The sequence below is a fragment of the Oncorhynchus nerka genome, linkage group LG12, assembly GCF_034236695.1.
Source record: "Oncorhynchus nerka isolate Pitt River linkage group LG12, Oner_Uvic_2.0, whole genome shotgun sequence".
Classification (NCBI taxonomy): Eukaryota; Metazoa; Chordata; class Actinopteri; order Salmoniformes; family Salmonidae; genus Oncorhynchus; species Oncorhynchus nerka.
This window is the reverse complement of record NC_088407.1, coordinates 32,060,828-32,086,618: the sequence shown is the minus strand read 5'-3', so window position 1 is coordinate 32,086,618 and position 25,791 is coordinate 32,060,828. Positions and strand designations below refer to the sequence as shown.

The following is a 25,791-nucleotide window of genomic DNA, read 5'->3' as shown; positions in this document are numbered from 1 at the left end:
GCAATAAGAATGAGTGAGGTAACTTCAAATTCTGAACCATTTTCATTAAATGTGTGCCATCCAGGCAAATTTGCACTTTGATTTCACTTTCAAAATGTATTGTGAATAGAGGGAGACATCGTATATATTGTGGAGTGTGAAATGCATTTTGGAAGTGTATTATAAGCCACGTCGGGCATTTCTATTAGATGTTCTGTTACATTATGCCTAGCCTATACTGTATAGGGAAATTATCGACGCTTTTAGGCTTGTTTGTAAAACAGAGAGTTCGAATAAGGCCTCTAGTCCATATCGTATCTGTAAGGGAATTTTCCATTCCATTCCTTTTCGAACCGGCACGCTGGTCCAAAGTCTTCTGTTTAAAAAATCATAACTCAGAGAGCGAAGGGGGGGAGAGTTTAATGCTGTGTTTTCTGAGGGAGACGGGAAGGTGGGCTGGTGGCAATGGAATGCGTTTGTTGGAAGGGGAGGAGTATGACTATGTAATTAAGTGAGAAGAAAAATCTTGGCGACTGATTTGTTAGTATCGCTCAGACGGAGGGTGTAACGGTCGATATTCTAGGCTATCAAGTTTGAAGAGTGTGGGTTTCCAAAATTCTGCGCTTTCTATACTTTTCAAAATGCTTTTATGAATTGACTTCTCACGTTATAAAGCGAACGGTTCCAGAGTAGCGAGATTTATTTTCATCGGATTGAAAGAGCCATATAGGCATTCAACGTGCTTATTTGTAAAAGCATAAAGCCTATCTGCCATATCGTCTCCATTTGAACTGAGACATGGGATTGTTTGGACTTCCACAATCTCACTGATGTTCTTGGATAAGACCTTTACACGGATAACTTCTCCACAATTTTGCATGGTGCTTTACCGGCAAGGAAGAATGGCGCGATAAAGTGATTTTCAGAGAAATCAATCGAAGTACCTATTTTGTGTACGCTGTTGGCTGATGATGTACTCTCCAATTTGTCTTACTCAGGTATAGCCTAAGCAATGTTTTAAATTGATTTCTTGTTATTATCGATTATGTGCCATGCTTATTATTGCGGCGTGATTTATTAAGTAACTTTTTTATTATTATTATAAAATATTATAAAACTTTAGCTTATATAATACATATCTTTTGTAGCAGTATGAAACGTGTCTAAACCCATTTGGTTTTGTGTATATTTTGTTATTGATATGGTTTTCACCTGGTCTAATAATGTGTGTTGATTTAAAGCTCTTGAAATACTGTATATTGTATTATAGGATGACAAGTTCATTTTTGAGTAAGAAATAACGTGTTTTACCAGTGAGAGAGAAAATAAGCCAAAAGAGTCTGTGCAGTACCGCCATGTGTATTCTAAATAAGATAGCTCCAGCGTGTGCGTAAAAGTCCTCTTTTAAAATGCCGTGATCAAATGATATAGGTTATGAGATGATATTATAGAACATCTCAACGTCATTCCTTTTAACCTGTGTTTGATGTGTAAACTAAAACATATAAACGGACTACTATTATTATTATTATATATTTTTTTAGATGACCCCAAATCGGTTTTGGCCTGGTAATATTGGACAATACTTTTTTTCATAGTGCGTTTCAGGAGAAAGTTTCACTCTGTTCGAGTTGCATGGGAGCCACTTGCAGTGAATGAAGATGAAAACAATGATAAGTGGTTGGGCAGAGTATCAGGGCTTTTGGCTGACTCAATTTGACTGTTTATATTTTACTTGGCTAAAGTAAGTGATTGGCTGAGATGTGGTTTAGTTTGTGCTTAAAGAGGATTGTGCTTTTATGACCTCAACTATAGTGCACTGCACACAGGCCCTTGCCAACTCATTTGTCTTAAACCTTTATCTTTTTAGTAATTTAGCAGACACTCCTACTCAAACAGCACCACATGCAATCCCAAGGCTTACCTAGAAATGTAGCATAGCCAAACCTTAATTTGTAGTGTAAACTAGGCTTACTTTTTTATAGTAGAGAATAAGTTAGGATTTTATGAGCTGGAATTGGTTGCTGTATAACTGCAATTCATTATAATGTAGCAAATAGGAAATGTAATGGCATTATGGTTATTTGTAAGTAAAGCTAATTTATGTCCTATGTACCTTACTGTTGCCGTATAAACTTTCATGGTGAGGTTATGGCGATATCATAAGAAAACTAAGTTCACTATTATTATAACTGATATCTTGCTTAAAATGTCCTATCACTTTCACAGGTATTGACTGTTACTTTTTTCTAAAGCCTCAAAAAACATTGTTTTTATCTCAAAGAAACTCCCTTTCTAAAGAATAACAGCACCGGTTCATAGTTCATACTTTCCAAATTGGATGAGTTGTTATTGATGATAGATTTTGCCTTCAGTGTGTTTGTTCAGCGCCCAAAGTCAAGTTTTGTTGGCACATTACAGGGCGGATCAACAATGTGGCTTTCTCTGAACAACACCAGTGGGTAGTTTAAGAGCATAGAGATAACTGGGATTGAATCTCTGTGGTTTTCCCAGAGCCCGTCTGCTTGCTTACACAAAGAACAATATGTGATTTAACTCTTCCGAGGCCGTTTTCAAAACAACTGTCTTACAGTTATCGATTTTGACATAGTAATGACTTTTAAAAAATTCTAATGTTCATGTTTTTCCTGTCTATTCAACACTAACAGCTACTAGAATATGAGATTATTTATGTTAAAATTGTAATAAAGCACTTTAGGTTGGCCATAGATTTGACTAAACTTAAAATGATTTGCAATATTTAATTATAATTTGGACGTGTATTAATAAAGTCTGTTTCATAAATTAAAAGAAAAACGGTTTAATTTAAGTCATTATAACCTAATACTTTGTCTTAGTCAAAATGACATGATCCTTGGCATTGCGCTATGCAGCCAAACAAGCTATCTACACATAGGCCTACATGTGAGAGGAAAAACAAATCTAACCTGCCTACCTAAAGTGGATTTAGAAAGGATTTAATTCCCGCTTAGCACAAGGCATTTCAATGTCGCCGTTATTAAAGGAGTAGTGAAGGTACATAGAATCTGCAGGTTGTGCCAAGATGCCATTTTTATTGTCAACCTTGGTTAGATTTTTTTGAATGACTCTGAGTAAGTGCCATGCATCTATGAAAACACATTAAGGGACTTGGCGTGGGACTGCAAACATAGATTGGGACTATGTCAATAATGGCTCTAGGTTGAGGCATACTATATGTTATTTCCCCTACCTTCTACTCCTTGCCTTTGGAACATGGAAGGTGACTGTGTTGAAGGAAAAGGGGGGGGGGACGTTTGAGGTTTCTCCTTTCCGCCCCTTCAGTTATGCAAGCATTTTTTACTACACTCTAGTTCCCCCCCTTCCAGACTATCCTTTCTCCGTTTCCAGTGAAGGGCAAGTACATGTTGGAATGTGGACAGTTTGATAAGAGAAATGCAAGTGTGAGAGGCGTTTGCTTCTTGTGCCAACAACCCAGCAGTCCTAGTCGGAGCATGCTCGGGGGAAACAGGAACAGCATCTGACTACAATCTATTGTGGTGTTGGCGGTTGTAATAAACACGGTGGCATCCTCGTATCTTCGTCAACCTAGATCGTTATTTCTTGGTTGTAATCCCAGCCGTATTGAAGATGGTAAAACAGCTTTTTTTCTCTGAACAGATTTGTCCTATAAACTCTCAGGCCAGATAGACTTGACTGTCTTATAGGAGTCAATATGTCGTGAAATTGTGGTTTGTCTACAGTACATCATTGTTTAATTTTGTTTTTGTCATTTTACTGTATTGTAACCACAAAATGCCAGCCTTTTCAGCCTTTTCCTGTAACAATGTGAATGTGTATATGGGCTATTTATCTTCTGTTCAGGAAGACTTCTGGCTCAACTTTTGCGAAAAAGGTCACTTGACATGACTATGCCAACTAACTTCTCTGATTCTCTTTATTTTCCGTCTTCCCCTTGCCTTTCAGGATGAATTTCATCCCTTCATCGAGGCACTTCTCCCTCACGTCCGTGCCATCGCCTACACGTGGTTCAACCTCCAGGCGAGGAAACGCAAGTACTTCAAGAAGCATGAAAAACGGATGTCCAAGGACGAGGAGCGTGTGGTCAAGGACGAACTGCTCAGCGAGAAGCCTGAGATCAAGCAGAAGTGGGCCTCCAGGCTCCTCGCCAAGCTCCGCAAGGACATCCGTCAGGAGTACCGCGAGGACTTTGTGCTCAGCGTGACAGGCAAGAAGCACCCGTGCTGTGTCCTCTCCAACCCTGACCAGAAGGGCAAGATCCGGCGGATCGACTGTTTGCGGCAGGCCGACAAGGTGTGGCGCTTGGACCTGGTCATGGTCATCCTGTTCAAAGGCATCCCGTTGGAAAGTACAGACGGAGAGCGCCTCATCAAGTCGTCGCATTGCACCAACCCAACACTTTGCGTCCAGCCGCATCACATAACAGTGTCGGTCAAGGAACTGGACTTGTTTCTAGCATACTATGTCCAGGACCAAGGTAGGTTGACTTACTGTGTGAATCACTGGTTGGGTGGGTGGAGTTTAGGGTTGGCCAAGGTCAAGTGTCATATCTGCTGCCATTTTTGGCAGCCTCATTGGCTGGTTGGAGTGTCTCCACTATGGTGTCTTTAGAAGGAAGCTGGCCTGTCGTCAATGTAGATGAACACTGGGCACTCTTGCAAACAGACATGTACATTAAAAAAAAAACAATACAATACTACAACCAGTCAAAAAAAACATGAAATGCACACATATTTTGCACACACAGACAATAGAAGATTGGTTTGATTGTTTTCCAAATACCGCTGCATATTTTGGATGTGCTGTGCATTCTGTATTGTTTCAGGCACACACAAGTTCTCTTTACAGAGACTTAATACATTATAGTGCTGCCAATTTACAAGTATTGTCATTTAATAGTCTCTGAATAAAGAGAGAGGGTTTTGCTCATGGACACAGATACAGTATGTGCTCACAAAATGGATTGTACATGTTTGGATCAGAAAACATAATTCAAATTGAAACAAATCATTTAAGGTGATGGGTATGAATTGATGGTTTAGAAAAAGGGATTTGGGCAAAAAGGGACATTTGTACATTTTGATTGATGTACAGTATTTGCTATTTTTATCCTGACAAATGTTGAAGTCTTGATCTTTGATTGGATCTTTAATATAGTTGTTGTAACAAGGAGTTCCTCCACTAGATTTTCATTAATAGATGTGGTTTGTTAAAATGAACAAATGTGTTCCCTAAAATTCTGCATATAGTCAATTAATCAAATTGGCAAAATGTCTAAAATAACTCATAAATAAATAACAATGGCAAAATATTTACATTACATCTCATGATTCTTTGGGTAAGAAATTGGAAATGTAGAGGACATTTCAAATTGAATGAGAACTTGTAATACAGAAATTAATGTAATGCCTTTAAACACAAAAGTAGTCATAGTATTTCTAGATGTTACGATAGAAAGTGATCTTTATATTGTTGTAAGAAGAGGAAACTGACAAGAACCCTCATTTTCTCAGACCACTACCGCACTGCGGATATATATTCTGGCAAATAAGGTTGCTTTGTTATTCAACCTCTTATGTATTTGCCACTTAACTTTTCTTTACTACATGAACAACTATTCCCTTAACATTTTGTTACATATTTCTTTTACAAGTGGGAATTTTAAAGTTATGTCGAACTCCCTGGCCCACAATAAATGCTCCAACGATAATGCCAACACATGCAGTAAGGTACCGGTCCGTAATGCATTGGCTGTTGGAGAAAAAACTCAGACAGTCTAGCTAGCTCATTGTCATGAAAGGCAGAGCCTCCATTTTGTGTTTGATAAGTGCCAGGGAAAGCAGAAGGCACAGCAGAGAGACCATAATGGTTGCCACTGGCACCATGGTTGGCATCAGACCCTCTTTTGTGTCTTTTGTAGGGCGCCGCTCATTCTCATGTCTAGTTTGCATCTGCCGCAATTGAACTGTTGTTAACAAATGAACAGTATCAGACAGCACACCACAAAATGTCGCAAAAATGGTCCACTGATATCATGTAAGGAATACGAATTTACAAAGCACACTACAGGTTGTGTTAATATAATTGGTTGAACTACAATGTGTATACATGCAGTTACCAAGTTGGGGAATCCTAGTATTTGAAAATATGTTTTTCAGTTGTGAATATTTGTCCCAAGGGATGAAAAATAATCAGATTTTCCCATATTGGCAGCTTACCATATTTATTTTTAGAGTAGCCTAGATACCATATAGCGAGCCTTCATTTGCATTCGCCATTTCTTTTGAATGAGACTTTCAAAAAAAAAATCTATATATATTTTTTATGCTGCTGAGTATAGAGCAAAGGGCAGTCTTTGGCATGCCGTTACCAGTGCCCAGCTTTCTAGACAATGTAGCCACATTGTGGTAGCGTGCGGGGCGGGCGCCATTTTGTTTGCGCTGTGCCAGGCAGGCAGGGAAAAAACGCCAGTAATGGTTGTTAGAGGTTCCGAGGTTGGCATCAAACCCTCTTTGTCTGCTTGCAGCGTGCCTTTGATTCGTTGGTTGGCATCCGCAATGCAGTGGGCACGCTGGAAAGTTTCTGACTGTGGCAGAATGGGGACCGCCATGCTTTTGTTCTTCTGCAACTGCATGAAACAAACAAACAAACACAAAGAAGAAACCGCCAAACGGCTGCCCTGCTTTGACAGAATATGGCATTTCCGTTAATCGTTAGGAAAATGATATGTCATATGTCCCATGGTTTCTTAGATTTTTCACCTTATTACATTTCAACTTTAGTATTCTTCCAGGTGAATTATACATTTTTGTAATATGTAGCTACATTCAAATCTGTTAAGAGTAACCCTCTTAAACTATTTGGTGGCAGCTGTTTCTTTATGGCTTCTTATGTAATGTTTATATAATGTTGAGTTTGAGCTATACATATTTATTAACTTTGCAGGGTTGATGCCCAAGAAAGGTCGCTGGCTCGGTGAGTGAGTGGGTAATTTTAGAGAGGTTTCTCAACCCGTTGTTGTCAGGCATAGATGCGCTTAGCTGGGCAAAGTCTGCCCTAGCAGCACCCATGTGCATGCCCAGATGAATGCCAGCTGGAAGGGGGTTGGGGGCAGGGTGTGGGGGTTGTGGGAGCCATTGTGCCAACCTGCCAGTCTTTTTCAATGGAAACCCGCTGGCATGGGATAATACCCTTCGCCATGTGCTGGCGCTAGCTGCTGAAACTAGTAACCACCTTGTGTTCATCAACCATTTCTCGTTCGTATTGTAATTTAGATGATTGTTTTTGTTCCGTTTTGGGTGTTTCGCATATCAAATATTTCTTATAATACTATTAGATTTGCTCAAGTCAGGACACGGAGATAGGGCATCTGTTCATTCCGTTTCATCACCGTTTCATAAACACAAGGTACCATTGTGCTTATCATAAATGAACACTTGAGGATACTGTAGACTTATTTGTCCAAATATTAAAATAAGAACGCACACCATTTACTCAATCCAAAGCTCTTGATTTCCATGAGATTTCTGATAATTATCTGGGTCCCTATAGTAGCTAAACAGTGATTTTTTTTATTTTTTATCCCAATGCCAGATCCCTCAGTGGATTTAGTAGATTCTGCAGTATTTATTTAGTATTTATCTGACTTGGAATACCCTTTTGTTAGGCTTTGTGTTTGCTCTGATGTAGGCTAGGAGGAACGCTATTGTTGAAATATAATCAGAGCCTCAAAAGACCCGTTATTTAATATGAATGAAGGGCCTCTTATACATGAAGGGCCTGTCTGAGTGCTTCTCTTTTAGATAGCTGGCTGAGGTCCCCTCCGATGTTATACCCCACTAATGAGTACAGTGAAAGAGAACTGATGTCTATAAAGCTTGTGTCCCAAAGTTGTTCATTTGTCTGATTTTGCTTTTAATTTAATTTAAGTTCGAATTTCAGATTTTTTTTCTTGCATCATTTTTTTCCCCATCCAAAATGAGTCTTGTAAAAAAAATCATTCAACTTTTAAGGAGATCAGTGATCTCCGAGTTCATGTTAAAGAAGAAAACGACATAACTCGTAGCTAGTGAAAGAACAGGCTTGGTTGATCCACGGTAGGATCCCATGAGGTCAAGGGCCAAGTCCCTTCCCCATTATCCTAGTGCTGAAAGTTAACATGGTCGTAAAAACAGTAATATTTTCACTTCTTTAAACCTTCCCCCATTTCATTCTTCAAGCTTTTTTGACAGTCCTGATAGGTCCTGGATCCGGATGGATTACCCTCTAATACGGTTTGCCATGTTAAAACGACGGCTCTGTTTTACGATAGCCAGACCATGGAATGGAACGCCTTGACCTTGGCTAAGAGATGTGGCGGGGTGTCCACTGAAGTTTAATTGCGCAAAACAGATCTGTGAAAACACATGGTTGGCCCCAAAGCGCGTGAGTGGCGTAGGGAGCTTTTGGCCTAAGGGGGTGATGGGGGACTACCTACAAAGCACCCCCCCCCTTTGAACCCAACAATTGGGGTCAGCCGTCGTGCTTCCCAGACCACCAGTAGTCCCCTGACAACCATTTGTCAGTCTGCGCCCCTCCCCTTGTCCGCATGTCAGGTTTTCGAATCCGTGAGTGGGAGAGGCAGCAGAAGACGTGCTCCCTCCCAGGTTGGCAGGGTGTCAATGTTGGTTGGTTGTCTTCTCTGGTCATTGGCCGGCTGGTTGCTCTGCACTGCGTGGGGCAGCGCTTTGAGCTGTGTGCCCCTCGTTTTCCAGCTGGCTGCATTTGAGGCATGGTCAGGGGGAGTGAGTTTGACCTCTCGACCTCTGGGTCACAGCGGAGGTCTGTGGCTAAGCACTACACCCCCCCCCTTTCCCTCCCTCCCTTCTTCCTCCTCCTTTCTCCTCCTCTGCCACCAAGAGTTGCGGCACACTGCCCAGCCCTCTCTGACTGACTCTGTCAAGTCACCCCCAGACTCCTGTGACAGCTGCTTCAGGCCCAGGGCTCATAGCCAGAGAAGGATGGCTGGGAGGATGCCAGTAGCGGGAAACTAAATCGTTGCAGGCACACAGTGTTAAGGACACCACCATTCCATGTTTTTTTTTTAATTTTTGTGGTTAGGATGACAAAGAGCTGTTTTGTTAGTACAGTACAGTAGTCCACTTATTGTTGGAGTTCCGTCAATAGAAGCATGGTTGACCTTTGGATGAAACTTGTTTTTATGTACAGTACAAATTCACTATATTGAACGTGTAGAGGGATGGTTTGTTCACATTTAAAATAGGTTTTTAAAGTGTAAATTATGCAACAAACAAATTCCTAGTTCCAATGTAACAGAGGAGGCTTTCGTCCTGAATTTAGCGAAGACATTCTGTGAAGGCTTTGTTCAGTGTGAACCACACAAACCTGTGCTGCTCAGCTCTGGCTCGTCTCATCAGTATGCTGTTGGGCCTGCGGTGAATATCTTACTCGGAGCCATAACCTATCGAACACATTCTCCCAGTCTAATCCACTTAGAACAGGTTCCTCTCAGCGCTGCTGCCCACTTTATTGATTTCCTCTTCCTGCTAAACGTCCCTCCCCCTTCTCTCTGCTACTCTACTCTTCTACCCTGTTGCTGTGTAAATGATGTGGTCTTACTTTCAGCTACATTTAGTGTTGGTAAAGCTCTCTCTTTTTTAATTCATTATTTTCTTTCTTTCTCCTCCTTTGTTTATGGTCTTTGCCCTGCACTCTCCGACGCCAACTCTGGTTCTCTGAAACCAGGTTTTTACCACGCACCCATCAGCCGCATGGCATTAGCACCAGAGTTTTGCTCTAGCAAATATCTCAAGGCTTAAACAACCCATGTTACCTCCTTAGCCCTCTTTTGTGTGCACCGTGTACATAAATCTCCATGGAAACAAGACAACTCCATGTAGAGGTCACAGCCCTATGCGGATGTCTGCTTCTCAGCCAACTTCATCACTCATTTTCACTCTCCAAAAGGAATCTGAAAATGTGGCCCTGTAACTGATATGAGAAATGTGGAACTCCTTTAGCACCTCTAGGCTTTTTTTGTGGTGTTTTTGATCAATGTAACAGTGCAGGTGAAGACAGGAGTCTGATTGGAGAAAAGAGTTCAGAATTTCTTCTAGAAGTGTACAAAACATTAAGAACACCTTCCTAATAACTGTTGAGCACCCCAGCAGTGTTGCAGTTCTTGACACAAACCGGTGCGCTTGACACCTATAACTAAACCCCATTCAAAGGCACTTCAATCTTTTGTCTTGCCCATTCCATGTCTCAATTGTGTCTCAATCCCATGGCTTAAAAATCCTTATTTAACCTGTCTCCTCCCCTTCATCTACACTAATTGAAGTGGCTTTAACATCAATAAGGGATCATATTCTGACCAGGATTCACCTGGTCAGTCTATGTCATGGAAAGAGCAGGTGTTCATAATGATTTGTACACTCAGTGTATATAGTTTATCTTATGGTTAAGCTCCATCAGAGTTTCCCAGGCTTTGTGATGTTAGCCGAATACATTTCAACCCCCCCTGAGACCACTTGACAGGAGGGCTAGTGCCACCCCCTCCTCCTAGCTAGTCCCTGCACCATCAACCAGCCCTCCCAAATGAAGACAAATGGGTACATTGACCCCCTGTCCCACACCGCGAATTGTACACTACCTCACTGTCCTGGCTTACAAAGACGCTGCTGCTGCCTCGACTATTACCATCCAACGGCTGCAGTCTACTCTACTCTGTTCTGCTCTATTCTACTCTGTTCTACACTAATCTATTCTGCTCTATTCTACTCTGCTCTACGCTACTCTATTCTACTCTAATTTACTCTGCTCTACTCTATTCTACTCTATGCTAATCTATTCTACTCTGCTCTACGCTATTCTGCGCTACTCTATTCTGCTCTATTCTACTCTGCTTTACTCTATTCTACTCTGCTCTACTCTATTCTGTGCTACTCTATTCTGCTCTACTCTACTTTACTTTGCTCTATTCTATGCTACTTTACTCTACTCTGCTCTACGCTACTCTATTCTGCTCTACTTTACTCTGCTCTACTTTATTCTACTCTGCTCTACTCTATTCTGCGCTACTATATTCTGCTCTACTCTATTCTACGCTACTTTACTCTCCTCTGCTCTACTCTACTCTGCTCTGCTCTACTCTGCTCTACCTCCCTCTTCTCCTCTTTCCTTCTCTCCTCTCTGCGACCTGTCAGTCAGCCTGCCTACCAGGCCTTATCTGACAGCTGTGATTATGGATTTGAGCTAAAGAGAGAGCGAAAGCAATAGAGCAAAAGATCAGAGGGGAAAGACGGAGGAGGATGAAAAGAGAGAAGGAGTTATGTAGACCAACATTTAGAACCAGAAAGTAAAAGTATATTATAGAATACTGGCCAGATATTCCGATACAGAGAGCAATAGAAGCATGGGAGAAGCATTCCTTCAATGTAAACTGTCTTTCAGATCGAGAGCGTGCAAAACCAATGTGCATCCTTCATCAAGCTAAAGAATAGGGGAAAAAATAAAGGGGTGAGGGTGGGGGGGCAGGAAGGGCCAGACAATCGGGGGAGGTTTCCAGGGAGACGGTTACTTCCCCGTACCCCCTCCCGCTTTCCCCATCAGACTCTTTTCATTTGGGACAGGCCCGATCAGAGGTCTAGAGTGATGGTAGTCTTGTCTTTTGTCTGCATGTACAGTACCCCGTCATTGTAGGAGTTGCCAGGTTTAGGACGGATAGAGAAAAGGGAACCCATTACAGTGTTTGTGTGTGAGTGTGTCTCTGCTTGTGAGCGAGCGTGTGCCTGGTTGTGCGTGTGTGTACACGCATGTATGCATGCATGTGTGTTTGTGTGTTGGGGCTAAAGTGTATACTGCATGTTGTTTGTAGGGTGAATCCCCAGTGGAATGCTGGATAATGTCATCCCTTGGGTCAAAGAAAGGATATGGCTTCTGGGGCTTGGGAATGGGTGTTTGGTATCAGTTAGCGCCCCATTGAGTTGTCAAATTCTGTAGAGGCCCTCTGCTCCTCCCTCACAGATGTCTGTGGCACTAAAACCAGTCTCCTGACATTTAAGATTTAACTAAAACCACCCTCCTGACATTAAGATTTAAATAAAACCAGTCTGATTTAAAATCAATTCAACACAGCAGTGTAGCTAAGTATTTTGACTGGTGCGATTACCCAACATCCAAACGCTATTCGCACCATTAGAAGTCTAATTTAAAGCAGTAGGATGAGGCAAAACTGTTAACAAATCGTATCGTGTGTAAAATGCGGCCATGACCTACGGATATTGCCACTTATTTTTCGTTGACCTTTTTCAAAATGAATCAGCAACAAATCGGGGTAAAAAATGAATATGTTAAAGTCATGGTGATTTACTGAAGCTCAGTGCTTCTGCTGACATGACTAAACAAAGACTTGAATATTCATGATATTAAACAAATTTGTTCTACATGATAGAAAAGATGAATACATGCAAATAAAAAATGTGATTTTCTATGATTAGGAAGCAGATTTCCCTGAAACGTGTTCTAGCTGCGTGTGGACATCCTGTAGGGTGGAACAAGCAGAAAATGAATCCCAAATCAGTGTAACTACAGATGTCAGAGTGTGTCTGGACAGCTACTTTCCCCCTGTGATAATCATATCCTGTTTTCACACAGCGAGAGACACACATACACCCCCCCCCTTCCACCACCCACACACACACACACACACACACACACACACACACACAAGGAGAGACACAGATTTTCCAGTTGGAAGTTAAGCCTACAGGAAGAGAGAGATTGGTGCAGAGGAGGGAGATATTCAAATTGAACGAAAACGTCTATTTCAAGTGTAACCAAGAATATGTACATGAAGTCAGGCGTGAGAAGATATGTGAGGACCAACATTTGAGTCAAATAAACATAAGAAAAAAATAACATCTGATCTGGTCATTATCTAAATTCAGCATTAACATACACTTTTTCCTCCACCACATTAGCCAAGTATGTTTAATGCCATACTCGGCCTACTGCCATAATCAGTTTAATAATATTAAATTATGAATGTTCGTGTTGTCATGTTTCACCTTACTCTGATTATCTTAATCGTCGTAAGGTTATTATTAGAGTAAGCATACGTAAATTAAAACACCTGGATTTTTGAGCAATCTTTCAAATTAGTAGGACAAGTAAACGCCTTATTCAGAGTTCCAGCTGCATATTTGTTCCGCGTAAGCCTCCCTATTTTGCATGAGCGAAGTGAGTTTGGAGAAACTGAAAGTATGTTTCATATAAATAGTTTTCACATACAAACTCTATATGTCCGAACTCAGAATAAAAAATAACATGGTCACTGTCGTAGAATGTTTTTATTTTGATTGGCGATTTTCTGCATTTATCGAAGTCCCTGATTTCAGATTTGTCCATGGAAACAGGATTATTAGGGAAATCGTTCTTCTTGCAAAGCATATAAACATTTCAATCGAACTATTATATGAATCTGAGTATTCAGAAAAATTATATTATTGTGTGCATGTAAACGTACACATTCTGTGACTGACTTTATATGCTAAAAATTTGAAAGACCCTAAGAAACCACCATTATCATCACTGGTAGGTCTTGATAGATCACTGTTAGTTGATAAAACGCGGTTCAACCGCTCTCTGTGTTTTGAGGAGCCAAGTGGAATGGCGTCAGGACGATGTGATTAAAGCAGCCGCTGCTATGCTAACAGCTAACGGAGGTCGCTAATGAAACCCGGGATTTTACGAGGAAGAATGAGGTCTCGAAATGATACTTTGCACGGAAAGGATATACGTCCTGCCGCTGGATAACTAAAATGTTTCTCAAATGGAATTCCCTGCCTTGGCTGTCATTGGATTCAAGCAGTTTTTGGGTGAAGACTCTGCTGACCCGGAGAAATACCTCTACACATGCACAAAAGTGTATGCACGGAATTGTGTGTTTGGGGGAGTCTATTTAAACAATCGTGTTTGTTGAAGAGTCTGGAAACTTTAAAAAATAAAAAGAGTGACAGCTTTGCACACTCTTGGCATTCTCTCAACCAGCTTCATGAGAAATGCTTTTCCAACTGTCTTGTTTTTAAGCTCTGGATTTATAACCCCTTGATATTATTGTTTGATCTAATCTTCACAGCTAACATTTCGATGGCAATAATAAATAGATATGACGATAGTGGACAACCTTGTTTTACTCCTCTTGACAGTTTAAAACTTTCTGATAAGAAGCCATTATTTCCCATTTTACACCTAGGGTTACCATACAACTTTAATCCATTTTATAAGAGATTCTCAAAACTTGAAATATTCCAGGCATTTATATATAAACTCCAGTCGTATTTTATCAAAACGCCTTTTCAAAGGCAGCTATGGATACCAGACCTGGTTTCCCAGATTTTTCATAGGAAAAACTATTCATTCCTCTATTGGATCAGGCATAAATAACCATGCAAAATACACTCAACTTAAATTGAAAGAGATGCTGTTTGGAAACACTGATGGAGGTCAAACAGTTAGGTTATTATCAGGATAACTCAAGGTGCCGAACTGGCCAGTCTAATAGCATTCAGAAACTCTTCAATGGCTGATGAATTATAGCATCACGGACGAACATTGAGCTTCATGGAAGTGGATTTTCCCAATCTGATGGCTGAGTTGATCTATATCTCAAAACTGTCAGAGTGCAAATCAATCATTTTGCGATGTCATGGTAAACGGTTAGACATGGTTTGTGTTGGTATGACCTCAGGATCATATTGAAGGAAAGAGTGAGTCGAGGCAATTCCCTGCCATTTCTCCCAGAGACTATGCATGTGATATAGCCCTCTGAACTAAAGCCTGGGCATCAACTCGGGGAGCTAACGCAAGTCTTCACGTGTCAGGCACGTTTACTCATCCAACAAGTGTACAGTGCATTCGGAAAGTATTCAGAACCCTTTTTCCACATTTTGTTATGTTACAGCCTTATTCTAAAATTGATGAGGGCATGTTTTTATTTAATAAATCTACACACAATATCCCATAATGACAAAGCGAAAACAGGTTTTTAGAAATGTTTGCAAATGTATTACAAATAAAAAACAGAGATAGCTTATTTACATAAGTATTCACACCCTTTGCTATGAGCCTTGAAATTTAGCTCAGGTGCATCCTGTTTCCATTGATCATCCTTGATGTTTCTACAACTTGATTGGAGTCCACCTGTGCTAAATTCTAGTGATTGGCCATAATTTGGAAAGGCACACACCTGTCTATATAAGGTCTGACAGTTGACAGTGCATGTCAGAGCAAAAACCAAGCTGTGAGGTTCGAAGGAATTGTCCGTAGAGCTCCGAGACAGGATTGTGTCAAGGCACAGATCTGGGGAAGGGCACCAAAAAATGTCTGCAGCTTTGAAGGTCCCCAAGAATGCAGTGGTCTCCATCATTCTTAAATGGAAGAACTTTGTAACCACTAAGACTCTTTCTAGAGCTGGCCACCTGGCCAAACTGAGCAATCGGGGGAGAAGGGCCTTGGTCAGGGAGGTGACCAAGAACCCGATGGTCACTCTGACAGAGCTCCAGAGTTCCTCTGTGAAGATGGGAGAACCTTCCAGAAGGACAACCATCTCTGCAGCACTCCACCAATCAGGCCTTTATGGTAGAGTGGCCAGATGGAAGCCACTCCTCAGTAAAAGGCACAAAACAGCCTAGCTGGAGTTTGCCAAAGGCACGTAAAGACTCTTAGACCATGAGAAACAAGATTGTCTGGTCTGATGAAACCAAGATTGAACTCTTTGGCCTGAATGCCAAGCGTCACGTTTGGAGGAAACCTGGCACCATCCATACGGTGAAGCATGGTGGTGGCAGTATCATTCTGTAGGGAGACTAGTCAGGATCGAGGGAAAGATGAACAGAGCAAAGTACAGAGATATCCTTGATGAAAACTTGCTCCAGAGTGCTCAGGACCTCAGACTGGGGTGAAAGTTCACCTTCCAACAGGACACGCCCCTAAGCACACAGCCAAAACAATGCAGGACAGGCTTCGAGACAAGCCTCCAAATGTCCTTGAGTGGCCCAGCCAGAGCGATTGAACATCTCTGGAGAGACTTGAAAATAGCTGTGCAGCGGCGCTCTCCATTCAATCTGACAGAGCTTGAGAGGATCTGCAGAGAAGAATGGGAGAAACTCACCAAATACAAATCAAATTTGATTTGTCACATGCGCTGAATACAACAGGTGTAGAGCTTACAGTGAAGTGCTTAGTTACAAGCCCTTAACCAATGATGCAGTTTTAAGAAAATAACAACAACAAAAATTAAGAAAAAAGTAAGAAATAAGAAAAACAAATAATTAAAGAGCAGCAGTGAATAACAATAGCGGGGCTATATACAGGGGGTACCGGTATGTGTCAGTGTGTGGGGCACCGGTGTCGAGGTAATTGAGATAATTATGTACATGCAAGTCGTTGTTAAAGTGGCTATGCATAGATAATAACAGAGTAGTAGCAGCGTGGGGCGGTGGGGGGTGCAAATAGTCTGGGTAGCTATTTGATTAGCTGTTCAGGAGACTTATGGCTTGGGGTAGAAGCTGTTTAGAAGCCTCTTGGACCTAGACTTGGCGCTCCGGTATCGCTTGTCGTGCGGTAGCAGAGAGAACAGTCTATGACAAGGGTGGCTAGAGTCTTTTACGATTTTTAGGGCCTTCCTCTGACAGCGCCTGGTATATAGGTCCTGGATGGCAGGAAGCTTGGCCCCGGTGATGTACTAGGCCGTATGCACTACCCTCTGTAGTGCCTTGCGGTCGGAGGCCGAGCAATTGCCATTCCAGGCAGTGATGCAACCCGTCAGGATGCTCTCGATGGTGCAACTGTAAACTCTTGAGGATCTGAGGACCCATGCCAAATCTTTTCAGTGTCCTGAGGGGGTATAGGCTTTGTCGTGCCCTCTTCATGACTGTCTTGGTGTGCTTGGACCATGTTAGTTTGTTGTTGATTTGGACGCCAAGGAACTTGACGCTCTCAACCTGCTCCATTACAGACCCGTCAATGAGAATGGGGGCGTGCTCTGTCCTCTTTTTCCTGTAGTCCACAATTATCTCCTTTGTCTTGATCACATTGAGGGAGAGGTTGTTGTCCTTGCACCACATGGTCAGGTCTCTGACCTCCTCCCTATAGGCTATCTCATCGTTGTCAGTGATCAGGCCTACCACTGTTGATCAAGACAATGTTGATCATATAGGCAGCTACGAAAAAAACTGATGAAAACTCTCTGGGTAAATAGTGAGGTCTGCAGCTTATCATAAGATACTCCACCGCAGTCGTTCATCCACGACTTGGTGAAGCATAAAGTATTCGTTTTTCATGTCCAATTGGTAGGATATACGTGCTTTCAGTTCGTCCCATTTATTTTCTAGCGATTGAACGTTAGCAAGCAGAACGGAGGGCGAGGGCAGATTATCCACTCGTCGCTTGGTCTTCACAAGTCACCCTGATCTTTGCCTCGGAATCGCCGTTTCCTTCTCCAGCGAATCAGGTGTGCCAAGCTTATAGTGTCATACCCAAGAAGACTCGAGGCTGTAATCGCTGCCAAAGGTACTTCAACAAAGTACTGAGGAAAGGGTCTGAATACTTATGTAAATGTGATATTTCAGTTTGTTTTAGTTTTAATAGATTTGAAAAAATATTTAAACTGTTTTTGCTTTGTCATTATGGGATATTGTGTGTCGATTGATGAGGGGAAATAAACAATTTAATTCATTTTAGAATAAGGCTGTAACGTAACGTAACAAAATGTGGAAAAGTCAAGGGGTCTGAATACTTTCCGAATGAACTGTATGTGCTCCACCAAACCAACTCTTACAATGGAATAATAAGGCAGATAAAGCCACAAAAAGGGCATTTATGACAAATGGCAGCAGCTGTTCAAACTAATCTCTCTGTAGCTTTCACAAATGGTGTCCAATTAACAATGAGCCACTGTGGGGTCCTAATCCACGCTGTAGCCATTCTGCACTGCAGCCAATCCGCACTGCAGTCTGCAGCCACCTTCTGGCCAGGGAAACTCTATGCTCCGCCTGTTGAGTTCCATGGACTGGACTGGAGGATGTGCGAGCCAACTCTGGCTTCAGAGTTGGGGGACTTTAGCCTGCTAAACTTAAGCCTAGGGATTAACGTGGGGAGCTAATGGAAGTTGGCTATGTTCTATTTCTGTGGATAGGAATGTGAATGAGTGCTCCCCTTACCGTTTTTTAGTTCTTGTGTCTTTGGGTTACATTTCCAGTAGTTCTACAATGATAAACAGATGATTTCTCTGGACTTACACAACTTTGTGTAAAATGTCCAACCTCCAACCCACTCCTGAAACTGTTAGACTATCACAATGTCCCTAGACACCACTGAGTGTTCACACACATCATGTTTCCAACAGGCTACTGGGAGTATTGTTGTCGGAAAATATCTTGTTTGGATGGGAACTGTATTGGATTTACTCTTAACTTACAATAATAGCTCTTGTCATAAAATGTATGGACCTTTCTTCATAAATATGAATCAGTCTGCATTGGTGTTGGTCAATCCTTGTTACCAGTCATACAGTTGGTGTTGGTCAATCCTTGTTTCCAGTCATACAGTTGGTGCTGATCAATCCTTGTTACCAGTCATACAGTTGGTGTTGGTCAATCCTTGTTTCCAGTCATACAGTTGGTGTTGGTCAATCCTTGTTACCAGTCATACAGTTGGTGTTGGTCAATCCTTGTTACCAGTCATACAGTTGGTGTTGGTCAATCCTTGTTACCAGTCATACAGTTGGTGTTGGTCAAACCTTGTTACCAGTCATACAGTTGGTGTTGGTCAATCCTTGTTACCAGTCATACAGTTGGTGTTGGTCAATCCTTGTTACCAATCATACAGTTGGTGTTGGTCAATCCTTGTTACCAGTCATACAGTTGGTGTTGGTCAATCCTTGTTACCAGTCATACAGTTGCAACCTGTTTCTTTCCCAACTCAACTCCGCTTCCACCACGTTCTCCATTTATGATTCCACACCATTTTACTCTTAATTCCTACTAATCATCAGTCCATAGAAATACAGAGCATCTATTTAATTATACACAGCTACGAACGCCTGCCTTGTCCCAGTTGGTGATCTCTTGGTCATCATCCAAGAGAAAGCCAACAAGCAGAAGCTTGAAAACCTGTCACTGTCGGAGGACTCGGGTAAGTGCAGACATGGCTCTCCGCCCTTCCAAATGACACAGAGTAACTGGTGGAATGTCAATGAAATGAAATGGAGAGAGCTGGAAAGAAATGAAATGAAAATGGGTTTTAGTAGTGAGGCCTGGCACTGGCAGAGGGCTTCAAGGGCAGTGCCAACTACTATGAATGGGGAAAATGAGAAAAAAAATTGTTTGGGCTTTTTTCACTCCAAGAATAATTAACCGCGTCCATGCAGCCCTTCTGGTCATGGCGCTTAGCCCTGTTGGACAAAGCCACAAGTCACTGTAGCAGGCTAGCAGCAACATCCCATTTCCACCGTGGAGACCGATAAGGAGAGGGGGTAAGGCAGTTTCAGCTAGCTACTGAAATGATGAAAGTATGGAGGGGGGGTTAGTGGCTGAACGTCATAAATCTCTGGAGATGGTATACTGTAGGTATCAAAGCATACCGGGACTGAGAGGTGTGAGATCGGGGGGAGGGGTTACATGATGGAGAGAGCACCCTGGCTGGTTAGATATATGTTTATATATAGGGAGGGACTCAACTCCGACTGAAAGTTCAGAGCAGGACACGAGAGACATACGTTCCATATCACATGCGCCCTGTCACGTACACCACACTCCACCGTCTGAACTGTAAACTCAGACACTGGTTCTTCATGGATTTTACTGTGATGCATTTCATTTTACTGTGCTACGTGGGCTTGAATGTGTCATGTCCATGGAAAGGGAACCGGTTTGATATACCTACTATCTGTATGCGTCCCGATCTGCTTTGAAGTTGCATTGATAACTCGTTGAACTTATTTGTTGTGGTGAATATAATCATAAAAAAAAAAAAAGAGCACTTTAATCTCATCTCCCTGTCATTGTCAGAACTGGCATAGGAGAAAATCCAGTAAACAATTATCATCGTAGTTGATCAGCAAATTCTCAGCCCTGAGACATGAAACAGAAGAAAGCCCCATTGACAGAGATTTGCTCACCAGTCCTTGCGCTGATCTTTAAGAAAAGACTTAGTGTTGCCGCCAGCCAATAAGCCCCCCCCCCCCTCCTCTTCTTCACTCCTACCGTCTATATGTCTGTATTTTAGGGGTGCGACTGTGTGTGTGTGTGTGTGTGTATAATTGGAGGCTGCAACGGTGTATGTATCTGTGTGTGTGTATTGTCGGGGTGACTCTGTCCCATGCTCTTAGGCGGGCGGCGGGCCCTGCACGGGGCTGAAAAGAGGGAGCCGTCACCTGCCAGACAAGAGGAATGTTAATGCCGTGGCCCTGGTAATGGGATTTAGTACACACCGTCTATGAGGAGGCGATCAGGGACTCCCTCTTATTGTTCCCCATACCGGACTGGGACCTCTCAATAGAAGACGTGTCTGTGTTTATACAACCACTCACGTCTCAATAAAGACTGTTTACAATGTGTGTGTTTGTGTGTGTGTGAGCGAGGGAGAGAGTGTTTGTGTTTGTGGGTGGGGGTGTCTTTGTGAATCTGCGCACATGTGTGTTTAAGACAGAGAACGTGGGAGGGGGTGTGTGGGCTTGTCTTTATCTCTATGGGAAAAGGTCTTTATGTCAGGGTTTGATGGTAGCTAGTTAATCTCCTCTGGGTTATATACAGGTAACTGCAAAAATAAAGGAAACACTTGAGTAAATGAGGGATACAAAGTATATTGAAAGCAGGTGCTTCCACAAAGTGTGCTTCCTGAGTTAAACAATTAAAACCTCCCATCATGCTTAGGGACATGTATAAAAATGCCCAGTTGCCCATTGTTTTGGCTACCGTGTCTAGCAGGAGAGATCTCCTTGAAAAAGGGGTCCCAAAGGAGCATAGTAGGTTTATAGAGGTGTGTGTCCTAGTCACCAGATCGCAACCCAGCACTTATGGGAGTTTCTTGTGGAAGAATGGTGTCGCATCCCTCCAATACAATTCCAGACACTTGTAGAACCTATGCTTATGGTGGCCCAATGCCCCATTAAGACATTATGTTGGTGTTTCCTTTATTTTGCCAGTTACCAGGTCTATTGTCTATCTAGGTCAGTGGGTTACTTTGTATGTAGGTGTGTCATATTCCTTGCATGTAAGTCCCATACTCATTATTTTGCACCTAATTATGCTAATGCTAAGCTCTAGCTAAGTATTGCAATTAAGTTCAAATTGTGATTAGCTGCCTCCGGACACCAAAGAAAACTTTGTAGGCATCCAAAACGATACAGGGAATTTGTATGCTTTTTACTCAACCCTTTGAAAACTTTGTCAGAAAAGTATTAGTAAAAAAACAACTCCCAGCTTAAGTTTCAGGGATTTAATGTTTGTTATAAAACATCCATGTCTATTTGAAGGTCAGAAGTAAGATGGGGCACTGTTTTTAGGGCGGAACAAACAGTATGTTAACTGGTACCATTATGGGAGGTAATGGCTCTGTGTTTGTGTCTGGGGCAAGAAGTAGAATCAACCCTCGCCGCCCCAGACATACTTGTTCCCCTCGCTCCCCTTTTCTGGGCCTCTCTCGCTATTTCCACTAAGTGATGGCTTGAGCTGTTTAAATGTCTCTCTGCTAAAATGACCTAAATTCCTTCATATTCACCTCAGAAGACCCCTGCCTTAGCAACCAACCCTGCTGTTTCCCTCTTCCTATGTGAGCTTGGTTAGAAGCTAATGTATGGTTTGTCTGTGTGTAAAAGTTCCTTCCTGTACATGAGGAAACTAAGAAAACAACCCCACCCCCTCTCCCCTCCGACCGTTCCTCCGAACAGAGCGAGCTGCACAAACAATGACAGTCTTCTTTTTAAGGCTTTTGGCAGGGTGACTTGTTGTGGTTAGATAAATAGTTATTTAATCGTGTTTAATCTGTGTTAAAACTGAGGCGTTTGGAACAATTACCTCGTGTGGGTTTCCCCAACAGCTGTTCTGTAGCTTTTTAACACGTTTTCCCAAATAGAGAGCGCTTGTCCTTTTTTAAGGGTTCTCTCTAGGTGAGTGGAAATAAAATAAAAGCGTTATGGAAACTGAAACTGCCCTTTTATCCTGATGAGGAAGTCAGTATTCACATTCCTTTAGAAAGCATGCCAGGATGACCTTTCTTCTAGTGATAGTATTCCTCATGTCCTTTTCAACCTGTTTGAACCTGTTAGTATCGGCTCAAGTCAAAAATGAAAGTTGAACACCTCGCACCACTAGAGACCTTTTTTCAGCACACGTCTCAAAGTTGCTGGCTTGATAATGGATGCCGCCATAATTTCCCCTCTTTTCCTTGCCTGCCAGCTGTGTGCAATTGCATAAACGATGGTCTGCATAGGCACCTTTGGGCTAGCAGAGCTGTCCGTGGGTTTGTACCTGCTCCAAGCAGATGTTGTTGGAACTGGCGCCCGGAGTCAAACATAGGAGCCAACCAGCGACTTTGACTTCAGGAGGAGTTCAATAATTGGAGGAGAGCACTTTGTGAATGCTATTTTGTACCGTATAAGGGAACTCCGAAAATATATGCACGCACGTATACATAGGTTCCAGAATTCAGAATACATTACTGGAAACATTCAGCACAAATACAGTCTGCGTCTGTGACAACTAGGCCAGACGTCTGCGAGTGGGTGTGTGCGTGTGTGTGCGCGTGTGTGTGTGTGTGCGCGTGTGTACGTATGTCCCTTTGGTTTAGTATTCATAATGAGGTGTTGCGTAACGTGGACTCCTGCGCTCTTCTCACTTACCACCTGTGTAAACATGGGTGGCATTATGAAACGAGCGGTTCCAGGGAAAGACTCTTCTCACTTACCACCTGTGTAAACATGGGTGGCATTATGAAACGAGCGGTTCCAGGGAAAGACTCTTCTCACTTACCACCTGTGTAAACATGGGTGGCATTATGAAACGAGCGGTTCCAGGGAAAGACTCTTCTCACTTACCACCTGTGTAAACATGGGTGGCATTATGAAACGAGCGATTCCAGGGAAAGACTCTTCTCACCTACCACCTGTGTAAACATGGGTGGCATTATGAAACAAGTGGTTCCAGGGAAAGACTCTTCTCTTTCCGGGCCTGTTGTCAGAATGAGATCAGTAAATGCCTCGCTTTCGACTCTCTCTTTCTAGTTTTCTCTCTCTCTCTCTCCTTCCAGAGTTGAACAATGTGGCCACTTAATGAAGTCCCTATAGGAGGAGGTAGAACAACATCAGTAGTTGGTAACCTGAACCTTCTCTGTAGTTGGAGTGTACCAGTATGTGTAGATTACACGTGGGGCATTGAGAGGGGTGCTTTCCTTTAGGTCAGGATGACTGCCAGAGTGTGACTTGTGCTAACATAATTGCAAAAGGGTTTTCTGATGATCAATTAGCCTTTTAAAATGATCAACTTGGATTAGCTAACACAACGTGCCATTGAAACACAGGAGTGATGGTTGCTGATAATGGGCCTCTGTATGCCTATGTAGATATTCCATAAAGAATCAGCCATTTCCAGCGACAATTGTCATTTACAACATTAACAATGTCTACACTGTATTTTTGGTCATTTTGATGTTATTTTAATGGATAAAAAAAAAGTATATTCTTTCAAAAACAAGGACATTTCTAAGTGACCCCAAACGTTTGAACGGTGGTGTATGTGTTACTTTGTATATACTCAAAAGTGACCTGAAACAACAACCTGCCTGAATGCAAACAAGAACCGCTTTTGGCTTGAGAGGAAACAGGGTTGCTGGTCAGTACATCGCAGACACAGTGCTGAAAACACACACAAACTCAAAACAGATCAGGAGACGGAGAGAGGGAGAGGTCTGAGGGAGGAGAACACCAATGACAAGCTGCTGACATCATCCCCTACGGCTCACTACACTCCCGTCGGTGGCCCAGTAACACTGTCACTGACTGAACAGTACCACCTGAAGGACTTTCCACACACACACACACACACACACACACACACACACACACACACACACACACACCGAGCCCAAACAGCTACCACCACCGCCGCTACTGCTGCTTTCAATTTCACCACCGTGGCCTTGGTTAATGGCTTCAGCGTTTTGCGGTCTGCCGACACATATGGTCCGTGTAGTCATGGTGTCCCCATCCCTTCAGTGAGGGAGCACGTGGGCGTGGGGGACACAGACAGCCTCCAGCCGGTGAGCCTCCATAATAGTGGCACAGTAACAGGGATGGGGTATGGCTTTCATTATGGACACTCTAAGGAACAGATTCTCGAGCCAGGCCCATCACCACCGCAGAGTGTAGAATAAGTACACTCGCCCGTATCCACATCGACTTGGTTTAGAAAGACAATGTATTTTGTTTAAGTTCACTTTTCCTACCGTTCCTGCGTACGAGTGACAATGGAGTAGCTGTGAATTGTCATTGAAATATTCATACAACCACTTCTACCCATGCTTATTGAATCGCAATAAGTATAGTCCTTTAATACTAGCCTCAACTGATATGACTACTCTAACAAGTTTATAATGGGTGTTACGCTCAACAAAGTTTCTCTTGAAACATTACCTGTTACCATCATCATTAATGCCATTATCACAAATGTAGTTATTTGTGATCATTTTCCTATTACTACAGTTTCCTTCAGTCTGACCTAAAGTGAAGGTTATTTGGGGGAACTACAGTACAGCTTGTGGTTACTTAGGCTGGTCCTTGTTGGGTTCCCTTATCTGGCTTTGTCTGGGCACACATCTTGGGAGACAAAGCGGCCATTTTATGCCTCCTCTCTGGAGATAGTGTTCCAGACACGACCCAAGCAACAGGGCCTCTGAGGTAGAGAGTGGGGCTGCGGAGCGGGGGCCGCCGCGGCGCGACAACTTATCCGCTTCCACGACTTATCCGCTTCCACCGCACGATACATGTGCACTTTCCTTACTTCTCTGAGCACGCTCTGTCCCCGGGCCGGGGGTAAAACGATCGGCAAGGGCAGATGATGTCATGCCAGAAGAATTCAGATACATCAAGCCCGATGGTATAGAACGTGGTGTGAGGCAGGCCGGCCAGCGGGCCTGGACTCATAAAGCTCACTGGTTCAACAATACTTCAGAGCTGTTTGTCGTTCCCCACAAACCATGTGCGAGCTGTACTGCAGAAATACATTCTGTCCCTTTACTAGAAAGGTGAGAGTAGCTGTGAATAGATTCAATAGTTACTCTCTTGTACAGTTAGAGACATGCTAGAGACTTGGGTAGTACTGTACTACCCAGCACTTTAAGAGTTATGTTTGATTCGCTGTTGTCCTGCCTCAAACTTAATTTGAGAGAGTGACGGAGGGAGGGCTTGTTCAATACACAATTTGACCCCATCCCTACCAGAATGGCTCACTACACTCCCGTCAGTGGCCCAGTAACACTGTCACTGACTGAACAGTACCACTGTTGATGCCTCAAGTCCTCAACTGGCAGCTTCATTAAATAGTACCCGCAGAACACCAGTCTCAACGTCAACAGTGAAGAGGCGACTCCGGGAGGCTGGCCTTCTAGGCCAGAGTTCGTCTGTTCAGTGTCTGTGTTCTTTTGCCCATCTTAGGCTTTTTATTGGCCAGTCTGAGATATGGCTTTTTCTTTGCACCTCTGCCTAGAAGGTCAGCATCCCGGAGTTGCCTCTTCACT

At 42.7% G+C, this 25,791-nt stretch overlaps 1 protein-coding gene across 6 annotated transcripts in view; it reads left to right on the top strand.

Annotated features, from left to right (window-relative positions):
• Positions 1–25,791, top strand: part of LOC115138107 (nuclear factor 1 B-type-like) — a 102,640-nt gene that overhangs the window by 1,255 nt on the left and 75,594 nt on the right. For 2 of the 6 annotated variants that reach the window (XM_065025497.1, XM_065025501.1), the window contains exons 1-2: positions 439–977; positions 3,946–4,477. In XM_065025497.1, coding sequence (XP_064881569.1) covers positions 948–977; positions 3,946–4,477 — 562 coding nt within the window. In that variant the 5' untranslated portion in view covers positions 439–947. Of the gene's footprint in view, positions 1–436; positions 978–3,409; positions 3,613–3,945; positions 4,478–25,791 lie in introns of those variants that run through there. The other 4 variants (XM_065025500.1, XM_065025496.1, XM_065025499.1 and 1 more) reach the window with 4 other exon arrangements.